General features: G+C 42.3%; 1 protein-coding gene and 1 long non-coding RNA gene across 5 annotated transcripts in view; one reads left to right on the forward strand and one right to left on the reverse strand.

The window, feature by feature from the left end:
- STMN2 (stathmin 2) overlaps positions 1–9,444 on the forward strand; it is a 224,397-nt gene extending 214,953 nt beyond the window's left edge. For all 4 annotated transcript variants that reach the window (XM_070747963.1, XM_070747965.1, XM_070747966.1 and 1 more), the window contains exons 4-5: positions 3,614–3,805; positions 7,829–9,444. In XM_070747963.1, coding sequence (XP_070604064.1) covers positions 3,614–3,805; positions 7,829–7,888 — 252 coding nt within the window. In that variant the 3' untranslated portion in view covers positions 7,889–9,444. The remainder of the gene's footprint in view (positions 1–3,613; positions 3,806–7,828) is intronic.
- Positions 1–11,816, reverse strand: part of LOC139165057 (uncharacterized) — a 17,037-nt gene extending 5,221 nt beyond the window's left edge. The window contains exon 1 of the long non-coding RNA XR_011558736.1: positions 11,716–11,816. This is a non-coding gene — a long non-coding RNA (uncharacterized lncRNA). The remainder of the gene's footprint in view (positions 1–11,715) is intronic.
- Between the last annotated feature and the right edge of the window lie 293 nt (positions 11,817–12,109).

The following is a 12,109-nucleotide window of genomic DNA, read 5'->3' on the forward strand; positions in this document are numbered from 1 at the left end:
TTTTATATTCTAGTGCAATGATGGCAAACCTTTTCCCCCTCAGGGGCCGAAAGCATGTGTGTGCACTATTGCGCATGTCCGAGAGCCCACACTTATAATTCAATGCCTGGGGAGGTCAAAAACAGATTCCCTCACCTCCCGGAGGCCCTCTGGAGGCCAGAAATGGTTTGTTTCCCAACTTCTGGTTGCCAGTAGGCTCCTGTTTCGCCCTCCCCAGGCTCCAAAGGCTTCCCTGGAGCTGGGAGAGGGTAAAAACACCCACTCCCCTCCCTCAGAGACTCTTTGGAAGCCAGAAACTCTCTCCCAGAGCCTCTGTTTGAGCCAAAAATCAGCTGGTCGGCACACACATGCACATTGGAGTTGAGCTATTGCAACGGCTTGTGTGCCAGCAGATATGGCTCCACGTGCCACCTGTGGCACCTGTGCCATAGGTTCACCATCACTGTTCTAGTGGCTTGCCTTGTAGGGTTGGTGGGAATAGTCAGTGGTTCTATGTTTGGGCTATTTACTGTTATTTGTCTGGCAGTTCCTTTGGGGTATTTTTTGCTTTTTGATTGCTGGTCTAATGTTAATCTTGGTGTTAATCTCAGCTCATTTAGGTATTGATTACTGGTAAGGAGGTGTTTGATCTTCTTTTCTTCATTTTTCTCTTCTTAATTGCCTCTTTTGAATAGTATACAGATGTTGTTTAATTTAATTTAATTTATTGTATTTCTATGCCGCCCAACTCCTGTCCCATTGTTATACTGCTTTTTATTACTGTTGTGAGCCGCATACAAATCTATTAAATAATAATAATAATAACAACAACAACAATAATAATAATAATAATAATAATAACAACAACAACCACCACCACGACAACAACAACTCTGGGCAGCTTACAACAGGATATAGAGAATACATTTCTAAACATCATAAAAGATTTAAAACAGTTTAAAAATCACATACATACATATCATTCAGTCCAGACCTCGCAATTGCGACATCAACGGTCCCAAGCCTGCTGGAAAAGCCAGGTCTTCAATGCTTTCTGGAAGGCCAATAGAGTGGGGGCAGTCTGGCTCTCAAGGGGTAGTTGGTTCCAGATTGCCAGGGCAGCCACAGAGAAGGCCCTTCCCCGCAGACCCACCAGCCGACACTGTTTAGAAGACCAACTCTATGGGATCTTACCAGTCACTGGGAACTATGAGGTAGAAGGCAGTCTCAAAGATAACCTGGCCCTGAGCAATGTAGGGCTTTAAAGATAATAACCAGCATCTTTAAACTATGGCTATATCTATCCATGTCCAATCTGCAGCCCAATTAAGGAACCACCAAATCCACTCCCACTACACTGACAAGGCATGCCACTAGAATATAAAATGAAAGCAAACCCACACCCTATCAGTACTGATGCCGTAACATAGTTTGAGTAATGAAATATCTGCAAGAATACAACCAAGCTCTGAGAACACTAAGGACCCTAAATGCATTACTCTTCCAACTTCATTCTAATTTGTCCCTGTTTATTGAGGGGGGGGGGATATCACAGAATTTTGCTACTATTGAGAAATACTACTGATTGTTACCCACATATTTTTGTGGTATGAAAATTCTATTTAAGATAAACTTCCTATCTAAGAAAGTTCTATGAAAGATATTACTTTTTGCTGGTTCCCTGAATCAAATCAATGAAATTACAGCAGTCTTCTAATATTTGGCACAAAGAAGAGGGTGGCTGCTCTATTCTCCAAAACACCTGAAAGTAAGACAAGAAGAGATGGAAGATAATCAAAGAGAGATCCAATATAGAATTAAGTTGTGGGTACTCCATCGGTGGAGGTTTTTAAGAAGAGATTGGTCAGATATTTGTCCAGAATGGTATAGGGCAGTTATAATGAACTTATGGCACGCAAGCCATTGCCCTAGCTCAGCTCCAACGTGCGTGTGTGTCCTGGCCAGCTGATTTTTGGCTCGGGAGAGGCATTTTTTGCTTCCTGAGAGTCTATGGGAGGATGGGGGAGAGCGTTTTTATCCTCCCCTAGCTCCAAGGAAGCATAAGGAGCCTGGGGAGAGTGAAACACGAGCCTACTGGGCCCAACAGAAGTTGAGAAACAGGCTGTTTCCGGCTTCCAGAGAACCTCCAGGGCACAGGGGAAACTGTTTTTGCCCTCCGGGTATTGAATTATTGTTTATAAATTTCTTTATTGAGTTTTCACATATAGTTCAAATCACACATTATTCTGTTTTACATCTCTTTTAAAATTCTTAAAATAAATTTTTACCTGTTACATTCCATTATATACATTATATTTCATACTTTTATATTCTAATATTTATTATATTCAATAACTGGTGTTGTGATTCCGTCTGAGGCTCCTCAGGGAACGGCTGAACCTCTGCCGGCTCCCTGCTCAGAGGGGAAGGATGAGGAACAGGAGGAGGAGGAGGAGGAGGCCCAGGCAGAAGGGGAGGAGGAATATCAGGCCGAGGGAGAGGGAGAACAGCCAGAATCCCCCGGGGTGGAGCTCTCCCCAGCAAGCAGCCTGGAGTCCTTAGATGAAAATGCTCAAGCCATCATCGATCACAGGCAGAGAAGAGCAGCACAACGAAGGGGACAATTAGCCAGGTACTTCCAGTCCTAAATAGGTAACAGCTGGGTTTGGGTGTGGTTCTTCCCAGAAAGGCTGAAAAGGCAGACCCACCCTTCCTGTATTGTGGAGTATTATCTTTGGGAGTCCTGGGACCTGGCTGTGATCTTTGGCGTCTCTGATTCTGGCTTGTGGCCTTGAAGGCTGAAACCTTGAGGGGAAAGGTGTGGGGGCTTATTCTCTACAGTGGTGTGTGTGCCAGCAAGAAGTCTGCTGTATTGTCTGGCCGTCAGGACTTTGCTGTGAAGCCTCATAGCCTGCCTGTTGGGAAGAACAGGTTTTTCTCTGTGTTTATTTTTCAAACTATAAAGTGCTTTTGCTTTTACCAGCGTGTCTGGCTGCTTTTTCCAGTTGGTGTTGAAGTCTGGGGGCACCCAGACAGAACAACTGATAAATAAAACTTTTTACAAGGTAGCTGTAGATTGTTTCCATTTACTGTTGCTTCTTATTATATTGTTTCTATATTCTCTTTTGAACCCATTCATGCTATTTTTGCCATGTTCGTTTTGATTCCGTGATTTTGTTTCCCTTAATTGAGTTAGTGAGTTCATCCATCTCCACGTATTGAATTATTGATGTGGGCACTTGCATGTGCACAATAGCATGCACCCACACTCTTTCGACACCAAAGGGAAAAAAGGTTTGCCATCACTGATATAGGGTCTCATGCTCAAGCAAGGGGTTAGACTAGAACACCTCCAAGATCCCTTCCAAATTTTTTATTCTGCATTTTGCAAATTTAGCCACCAGTTTTATATTCAGTCCAGATCTTTTTGAGAGTTTCAAATTCAAAGGAAAAAACTGTTTAATCTTCCCCTCCCCATCCTTATGGTCCAAAGAAGACAGAGGAATGAGAACTTGTGCTTGCCAAATTTTTAAATTCGGCAACTTAGTCATCCTTTGTCTCCGAATATTCTTTTCAATATTTTTTGTAATGGGCTGGCTCATTTTTTAAATGATTATTTCTCAACTTTGCACAGTCCCAGGAGGCCCAGGTGCTGAAACAACTGGCAGAAAAGAGAGAACATGAGCGAGAAGTCCTTCAGAAGGCTTTGGAGGAGAACAATAACTTCAGCAAAATGGCAGAGGAAAAACTGATACTGAAAATGGAACAGATCAAAGAAAACCGTGAAGCTAACTTAGCTGCTCTTATTGAACGTCTTCAGGACAAGGTAACCAGGCTGGGAGCAAACCAATGTACAAAAAGTAAACTGGAATTCATCCAAACAGGGATGATAAAGCACTGGGAGGAGGGACAGGAGTCCTGAGTAGGGATGTCTAAGTAGTAATGTTTGAGTTAGGTAAGATTGTTATTTATGTTCAAGTGAATGTAGGAGTAAACTCCCTCCCAGCAGTTTTTTTTTTTAAAGCTGAGGATGTTTTCTGACTATTCAATTGATGTCCTGTCACTTTCTTGTATGTGACCCCCACGCACACTCCTGAGCTAGCCCCCTGCTGATTCAATATGGTTCATAAAGAGGCTCTTCCTTCTTCTATAGTTGAATTCAGAACACTGCCTTAACTAATCCATGCACTCTTCCCCAGACAGTCAACTTCGTAAGTATTTTGGCTTTCAGCCTGCAAAATTATGAAAAATCTTGGAATTGAAATAAAGCACATCTGGAGAGTACCAGGCGAGGCACAGCTGAAGAATATAGAAAACTTCATGGTTTAAAATGTATAAATATGTCAACCTTTCCCTTCAGGTGGATAAAAGTTATCACAAATATAGAGAGATTTTGCCTGGCATGGATCATGCATGCAGTATGACCCTTTCATTTATGGTTCTCTTACTTTACAACATATTTCATGTCTATAAATTAGACATTTCGAGCATCTAAACTAGCTCTGTTTGGATGTTTGAGTGCTAAAACTCCACACTAGTTTCATTCCTGTACATATATTTTCATTGCACACACTTTGTCCTTGACTTTCATGAATTTGGCTTGAAGCAAACCATTATTAACATTAAAGTGAATATTCTTGCAAGCTCCTTCCATATTAGCAATTTTCATAAATCAGTTGTAAGATTGCAGGACATTTCCAAGCATATTTACACTAAGTACATCAAGTTCAGGAATGAATTGATGTGATGTCTCATTTGTAGACCTTTCACTCTTCCTTACTTTTAGCTCTCTGTCGTTTCTATGAATGCCAGAATAGAGCAGCTATATAGGTTTATTGGCACAAATAATGTGTTCATTTATCTATTAAAATATTTGGAAAATTCCTGATTCTGGAGAAAGACATAGGCACATGATTTCACACAATATAGACTCTTCACACACAAAGGCTTATTCAAACGCCTAAGTACTGTATCTGCAGAAGGGTGTGGTGGATGAGCAACTATCACATGGCAATGCAGACTCCATCTGCCTCTTGTCTCATGAGGCAGGCACACAAGGCCTAGTGTTGTGAAGTTGCAATATACATCTTTTCAGCATTCCAGTCTCCTGTCCCTTTCTCTCTCTCTCTCTTTCTATCATATTTCTCTCTGTCTGTCTTTCTATCTGTGTCTCTCTCTGTCTCTTTCTCATCTCTCTTTTTCTCACACACATCTTTCTCTATGTGTGTGTGTGTCCTACTCTGTGTGTGTGTGTGTCTCATCTCTCTCTCATACACACCTCTATGTTTCCCCCTCTCTCTTTCTTTCTATTTGTCTGCCGCTCTCTGTCTCAGTTTCATCTCTCTTTATCTCTCTGTCTCTGTCTCTTTCTCTCTCATATTTCTCTTTGTCTGTCTCTTTCTTTCTCTAATTTCTCCCTTTCTGACACACATCTCTCTCTCTCTGTGACCCACACACTCTCTCATCTATGTCTCATCTCTCTCAAACACATCTCTCTGTGTCCCTTTCTCTCTCTCTTTCTCTCTTTCATCTCTCTCTATTTCTTTCTCTCTGTCTGCCTGTGTCTCTCTATTTCTCTCTCAGTTTCATCTCTCGGTATCTCTCTGTCCCTTTCTCTTTCTCTCTCTCATATCTCTCTTTGTCTGTCTCTTTCTTTCACTCATTTCTCCCTTTATCTCACACATCTCTCTCTCTGTGACCCACACACACACTCTCTCTCTCATCTCTATCATCTCTCTCACATACATCTCTCTGTGTCCCTTTCTCTCTCTATTTCTTTCTCTCTGTCTGCCTGTCTCTCTCTATTTCTCTCTCTCAGTTTCATCTCTCTGTATCTCTCTCTCTCTCTCTAACTCTCTGTCTCTCTCTTTCTCTGTCTCTCTCTTTCTCTAACTCTCTTTGTCTGTCTGTCTATCTCTCTCTCTCTTTCACTCTGTGTGTGTGTCTGCCTTTGTGTGTCTATCTGCCTGTCTGTCTCATTCTGATTCTGGCCTTTGTTGGTGCTGGATGCACCTCTGTCACTCGGGGAGATGCACAACATGCTCTTCATCCCAAGATACTCAGCCGACACAGCTGCAGACGCTACTCAGCATTATAATAGTCTCTGGGAGGAGGAGGGAATGCTGTTTTCCCCATTGTAAAGCACGCTAAATTTAACTGTGCTGTGCAAGGTATTGTGAGAGCAGCAGGCAGGCCATTGAGGTGCCAACAGGAGCAGCAGAGAGAAATGGCCAGGCCAGTGTCTTGGGGAAGAGAAGAAGTTATGCATCTCCCTGAATGACCAAGGTTCACGGAGCACCAAAAAGAGTTGGAAGAAGTGCCTGCGAGATCCAGCAAGAGATGAATCAAGTACGGGGGTGTTTTGCTCCCGCTCTGAAACATGGAGAAAGTCTCTATCCCCCACCCTTACCTTCTCAGGCCAGGTGAGGAATGTCTGGGAAGGGGGGGGCGAAGGGCGGAGCCAGCCACAGCAGAGGGACGAAAGAGTCATGGGTTGCTGACATCTTTTCCTTCGGCCGGCCGGTTGCACCAACTCCTTTGCCACAACACATCCATTACCTAATTCCTGCAGCAAGGGCCGCACTACTCTTTGTATGTTGCACCACCTGCCAAGTTGCTAGTTGTACGCTACACTCTCTATGGCGGAGATTTCCAGCCCCACCATGAGCTGCCTGTCCGGTCCCATATTCCAAAGCTCTAGTCACAAAACTGACCCATTGGTCATCCCGGAGCAGCTCCTCAACCCAGGTGTGCTGCGGATTACCAAAATTTTCTCATGGACCACCAGTGGTCTGCGGACCACAAATTGGTGACCACTGGTATAGAGCTTCCTGCTGGTGTAGGGAGTTGGACTAGATCAGGGGTAGGGAAAGTTGGCTCTTCTATGACATGTGGACTTGATTGTCTCAGGAATTCTGGGAGTTGAAGTCCACAAGTCATAGAAGAGCCAACTTTGCCTAGTGCCGGACTAGATAGAAGTCCTCCAAGGTTCCTTCCAGCTCTGTTCTATTCTTCTGATATCGTGAATCAAAGAACAAGAATTGTATCTCGCTTCATTAAGAATGGTTCTTTTATAGCTTTTGTTGTGATTCAGCCTGAGGCTCCTCAGGGAATGGCTGGAACTCTGCCGGATCCATGCTCAGAGGGGGAGGACGATGAACAGGAGGGGGAGGACCAGGCAGAAGAGGAAGAGGAGGAGGGAGAGCAGCCTGGGACCCCCGGGGGGGCTCTCCTCAGCGAGTAGCCTGGATTCATTAGATGAAGATGCCCAGGCTATCATAGATATGAGGCAGAGACGGGCAGCCCAAAGAAGGGGCCAATTAGCAAGGTATTTCCATCCCTGAATTGGTAACAGCTGGGTTTGGGTGTGGTTCTCCTCAGCAGGGTTGAAAAGGCAGGCCCGCCCTTACTGTATTGTGGAGAGTTATCAATTGGGAGTCCTGTGACCTTGCTTCGATTCTTGGAGTCTCTGATCCTGGCTTGTGGCTTCGAAGGCTGAAGACTTGGGGAAGGCGTGGTTTTTTTTACCTCCAGTGTTGTTTTTGCCAGCAAGAATCCTGTTTTATTGCCTGGCCGTCGTGAAACCTCTGTGAAGCTTCACAGTATTCCTGTCTATAAGAACAGTTTTTGTTACCTGTGTTTGTTTTCAAATATATAAACTGCCTTTGATTTTTACCAGTGTGTCTGGCTACTCTTTTTAGTTGGTGTTGGCGCCTGGAGGGACCCAGACAGAACAGCTTTATTAAAGCTAAAGTTCATGGTCAATTCTTGCTGCCATTTAACAATTTTCCTGAAGAAAGAGAGGAAGGCAGATGTTAAACTTGTCTTTATTTTGCCCCTTTATTCCCAGGAAAGGCATGCTGCAGAAGTCCGCAGAAACAAGGAGCTCCAGGTGGAACTGTCTGGCTGAGCCCAGCAGTAGAGGGAGTCGGCCAACTCCCTGCCTATGTTATTACAGATCATGAAATATTAGTATAGGAAATGTATGACATGGTTTAAAAAAAAAATGAATCAAGAACTCAATAAAAATGAAACAAAAAAATTAAAACAATGCAGTCTTTGCAGAATGATTTGCTTGATGTTTAAAATTAAAACTTGGATCTTATTTTGTAAATACTTACATTTTTGTTAAAAAATACAAGTATTGCATTATGCAAGTTATTTCATAATCTTTACACGTCCTGTAACAGGCTTTTGATGTCGTCTGTTTTCATTCAGTTGAATTTGTTAGAACTTTGCTATGAAGCTCTTTGCAGCAAAAATCCATGCCAAATTGTATACTCGTTCTAACTCAAAACCAAGTCAGCAGAAGGTCTATGGTGCTACTGTCGCGTCATCACTTAATAACATGGAAAGCTTTGCAATCAATAAGCTTAAGTCGATAAGCCAATTACAGGTAGGCATTCTTATTTGATTAAATGGTCTAGAAAAATGAAGTCATAGAACATTAAGAAATCATAATTTATTTACAACCCCAGTGTTCTTCTATAGAGAAAACAGAGCTGTGATGTACAGAAACAAGCTCCATGGGGTTCGGTGAAATTTAATCCCCCTAAGCATCTAAAGGAGAAAGCCTTTAGAACGTATCAGGATTTAGTATGGCATAAAACAGTATTCAGTAAAGCTGCATGTCTCAAGTTTAGAAGCAAAAAAGTTTTTTTTTCCAACAAGAAGGGAAATAGATAATAGATGCTTTTTAAAAAGGTATTGTATGCAGTAGGGAGTGAATAACCATATTTGGACAGATTCCAAGATTTCCCAGTTTCAGATTCACTGCTAGAAAAATTCATGGAATTTATAAAAACTGTAGTCAGTTTCATTTTCTTAGGCGCTAGTCCAATGTTTTTCAACCCTGGCAACTTTACAATGTGTGGACATCAACTCCCAGAATTTCCCAATCGGCAATGCTGGCTGGAGAATTCTGGGGCATTGGTCCACACAACTTAACTTAGCTGAGATTAGCCTTTCAAAACCTGGTTGATCTCTCTTGTGATGGCACTACAATTCTTAGACTGCATAACCCCACAATATCTGAAAGATATTAGCTTGGGAAATAGGTATATTTTCTTGTCTCCAGTTGCTAAAATCTGTGAAGAGACCAAGAGCATCTTTGCAGACAGAATTCCAGCCTTAAGCTTTGCGATTTCATCACACTCACTGCAAGATGTTCCGTGTGCTGTATTTCATCCCAAATCAGTGAGCTGGTCTTAATCCTACTAATTTCTGCTCTACAATGCGTTAGTCTGTCCTGCCTACTTTTAAAACATTATCTAAATGATGAGGGCTGAAGCGGTCAGGATGACTAGCCAAGGTGCTTGTGTCGAAATCTCAACACACCTATTGTCTGAAACAGCTGCCAGCTTGAAGGTATCTCAAACTCTCCTGGAAATTGCTGCCTGTGTATTCTACTCTTCATTAGTGCTATTTTCCTGTATGTCATTGTGAGCAAGCTGTGATTAATAAAGAATTGGAGTTCTGTGAACTGAAAAAAGAGTCATCTGTTGTCTCACTTGATGCCTTTCACCAACATAGTGCTAATGACTAGTATTATTGGAATTTGTTTGTTTCTTATTTATTTATTTGTTTGTTTGTTTGTTTGTTTGTTTGTTTATTTATTTGTTTGTTTATTTATTTATTTATTTATTTATTTATTTGTATGCCGCCCCTCTCCATGGACTCGGGGCGGCTAACAACAGTGATAAAAACAGCATGTAACAATCCAATACTAAAACAACTAAAAACCCTTATTTATAAAACCAAACATACATACAAACATACCATGCATAAATTGTAGAGGCCTAGGGGGAAAGAATATCTCAGTTCCCCCATGCCTGATGGCAGAGGTGGGTTATAAGGAGCTTGCGAAAGGTGAGGAGGGTGGGGGCAATTCTAATCTCTGGGGGGGAGTTGGTTCCAGAGGGCCGGGGCCACCACAGAGAAGGCTCTTCCCCTGGGTCCCGCCAAACGACATTGTTTAGTCGACGGGACCCGAAGAAGGCCAACTCTGTGGGACCTAACTGGTGGCTGGGATTTGTGCGGCAGAAGGATTGACATTGTTATTCTTATATTAAATTCTTATATTAAATTTAGGCAAGAAAAACAAAGTGTGCGGGTACAGTATATGTGGTACAACACAGTTCTAGGCTGCATTAACAGAGGGATAGAATCAAGACCACATGAAGTGTTAATACCACTTTGTAATGGCTTGGAAAGCCCATAGTTGTAATACTGCATTCAGTTTTGGTCACCACAATGTAAAAAGGATTTGTTTGTTTGTTTGTTTGTTTTGGTAAGTACGTATTGGTGGTATACAAAGATATAATAATATTTTTATACATGAAACTAGTAAAAGAGAAACATTAGGACAGGGGATGGAAGGTACTTTGGTGCACTTATGCACGCCCCTTACTGACCTCGTAGGAATCGGGAGAGGTCAACAGTAGATAGTCTAAGGCAGTGATGGCGAACCTTTTTTCCCTTGGGTGCCAAAAGAGCATGCGCGCATGCTATTGTGCATGTGCAAGCAAAAACAGCTTCCATTTTGAAAGAGGGTCGAGCTACCATGTTAGAATATGTAAATTTCTGGACTAGAAAGGAGCAATGGGATAAAGAACTAAACAGAACCAGGGTATGAAAGAAAGCCCAAATGTAAAGTGCCAGCATATGTTCTAATACGTGCGGTAGTTTTTCCTTCAAATTTGAATTAAAAATCCTTTAGAGAAGAGGGGCAATATTCAGCAAAACATACTTCTCTGTCAAGTTGTTTCAAGGAGGCACAATACATAACTAGGATTTATCCCTCAATAAATAGGACTGTTTGGAAAGAAATATTCAAGGGTGCCAGAGGTGGCACGTAGAGCCATATTTGCTGGCACATGCGCTATGTGCACCAGCCAGCTGATTTTTGGCATATACAAAGGCTTTTGGAAGGTGTTTTTGGCTTCCAGAGAGCCTCCAGGGGGCTAGGGGAGAGCATTTTGACTCTCTTCTGGCTCCATAGAAGCCTTTGGAGCCTGGGGAGGGTGAAGCACAAGCCTAGTGACACACAAGAAGTTGAGAAACAGGCCATTTCCGGCCTCCAGGGGGCCTCCGGGGATGGGGAGCTGTTTTCACCTCATCAGGCTTGGGTATAGGCACTTGTGCTTGTATGATAACACACATACATGCTGTTTTGGCACCCAAAACAATCACCAGTCAGTATTTTCCCTCCAGAATGGAGGACCTGATTGAAGCCTATGTGCTTCAGTCTGAGAATATAACACCCAGGGTATCACATCTGAATAAACCTAATTGAAGATAAAATGATCATAAGCAAGTCCCATTAAAAAACACCTGGTCTGGTGCATATCAGAAGAGGATTCCCATCAAATTCTTTGTCTCAAATGTATAAGTCAACCTCAAAGCATTGAGATATGCCAAGAAGCAATTAGGCAGCTGATACAACTTGTGAAGAATAGGTGCTACAGTATATTACTATAGCCTTTCTGTAATCAAGTCATATCACCTAGCTGCAGACACTGAGCCAGGATCAATGGCTCCATTCAGGCTATTAAGGTAAGCACCATCAGACACCTGAGAAAGGCCAACAATTCATATGAGGGAAGTGATGCTGAGACCTTGCCAGTAGTTAGATGCTTGTTATCACCTCTCCCCAACACTCTAAATCCTGCTTCTACTCAAAGAAAAAGAAGTGAAAGAGAGCAAACTGCAACTTAGAGAAAGGGTCTCAGGAGTTACCATTGCCTTTGATTCATTGGCTGTCTCTTTAGTAGGCAGGTAAGCACAGTAGGCCAAAAGTGTCAATGGGAGGCTCTCAGAATAATCTCACTGGATGTAAGAAGCTATGCCGAGCCTGAAAGCCTGGAGAGATATCAGATGCATTAATAGTTGTTAGAAACAAATATCTCAGTTTCAACATATTTTATCTACTGTAATTTCACATTGGATTAAAAAAAAATAATCTGTAAATTCATCACCAGGGGGAGACATAGGACCATGAAGCAAAGAGAAGTAGTAGCTCTTCTGATTTGGTTTACTCATACATGGGATGCAGAACTTCTGTTTGTTTGTTTGTTTGTTGTGTTTGTTTGTTTGTTTGTTTGTTTGTTTACTAGCTGTACTAGTTGCTGTG

Source organism: Erythrolamprus reginae, chromosome 3, assembly GCF_031021105.1.
Source record: "Erythrolamprus reginae isolate rEryReg1 chromosome 3, rEryReg1.hap1, whole genome shotgun sequence".
Taxonomy (NCBI): Eukaryota; Metazoa; Chordata; class Lepidosauria; order Squamata; family Dipsadidae; genus Erythrolamprus; species Erythrolamprus reginae.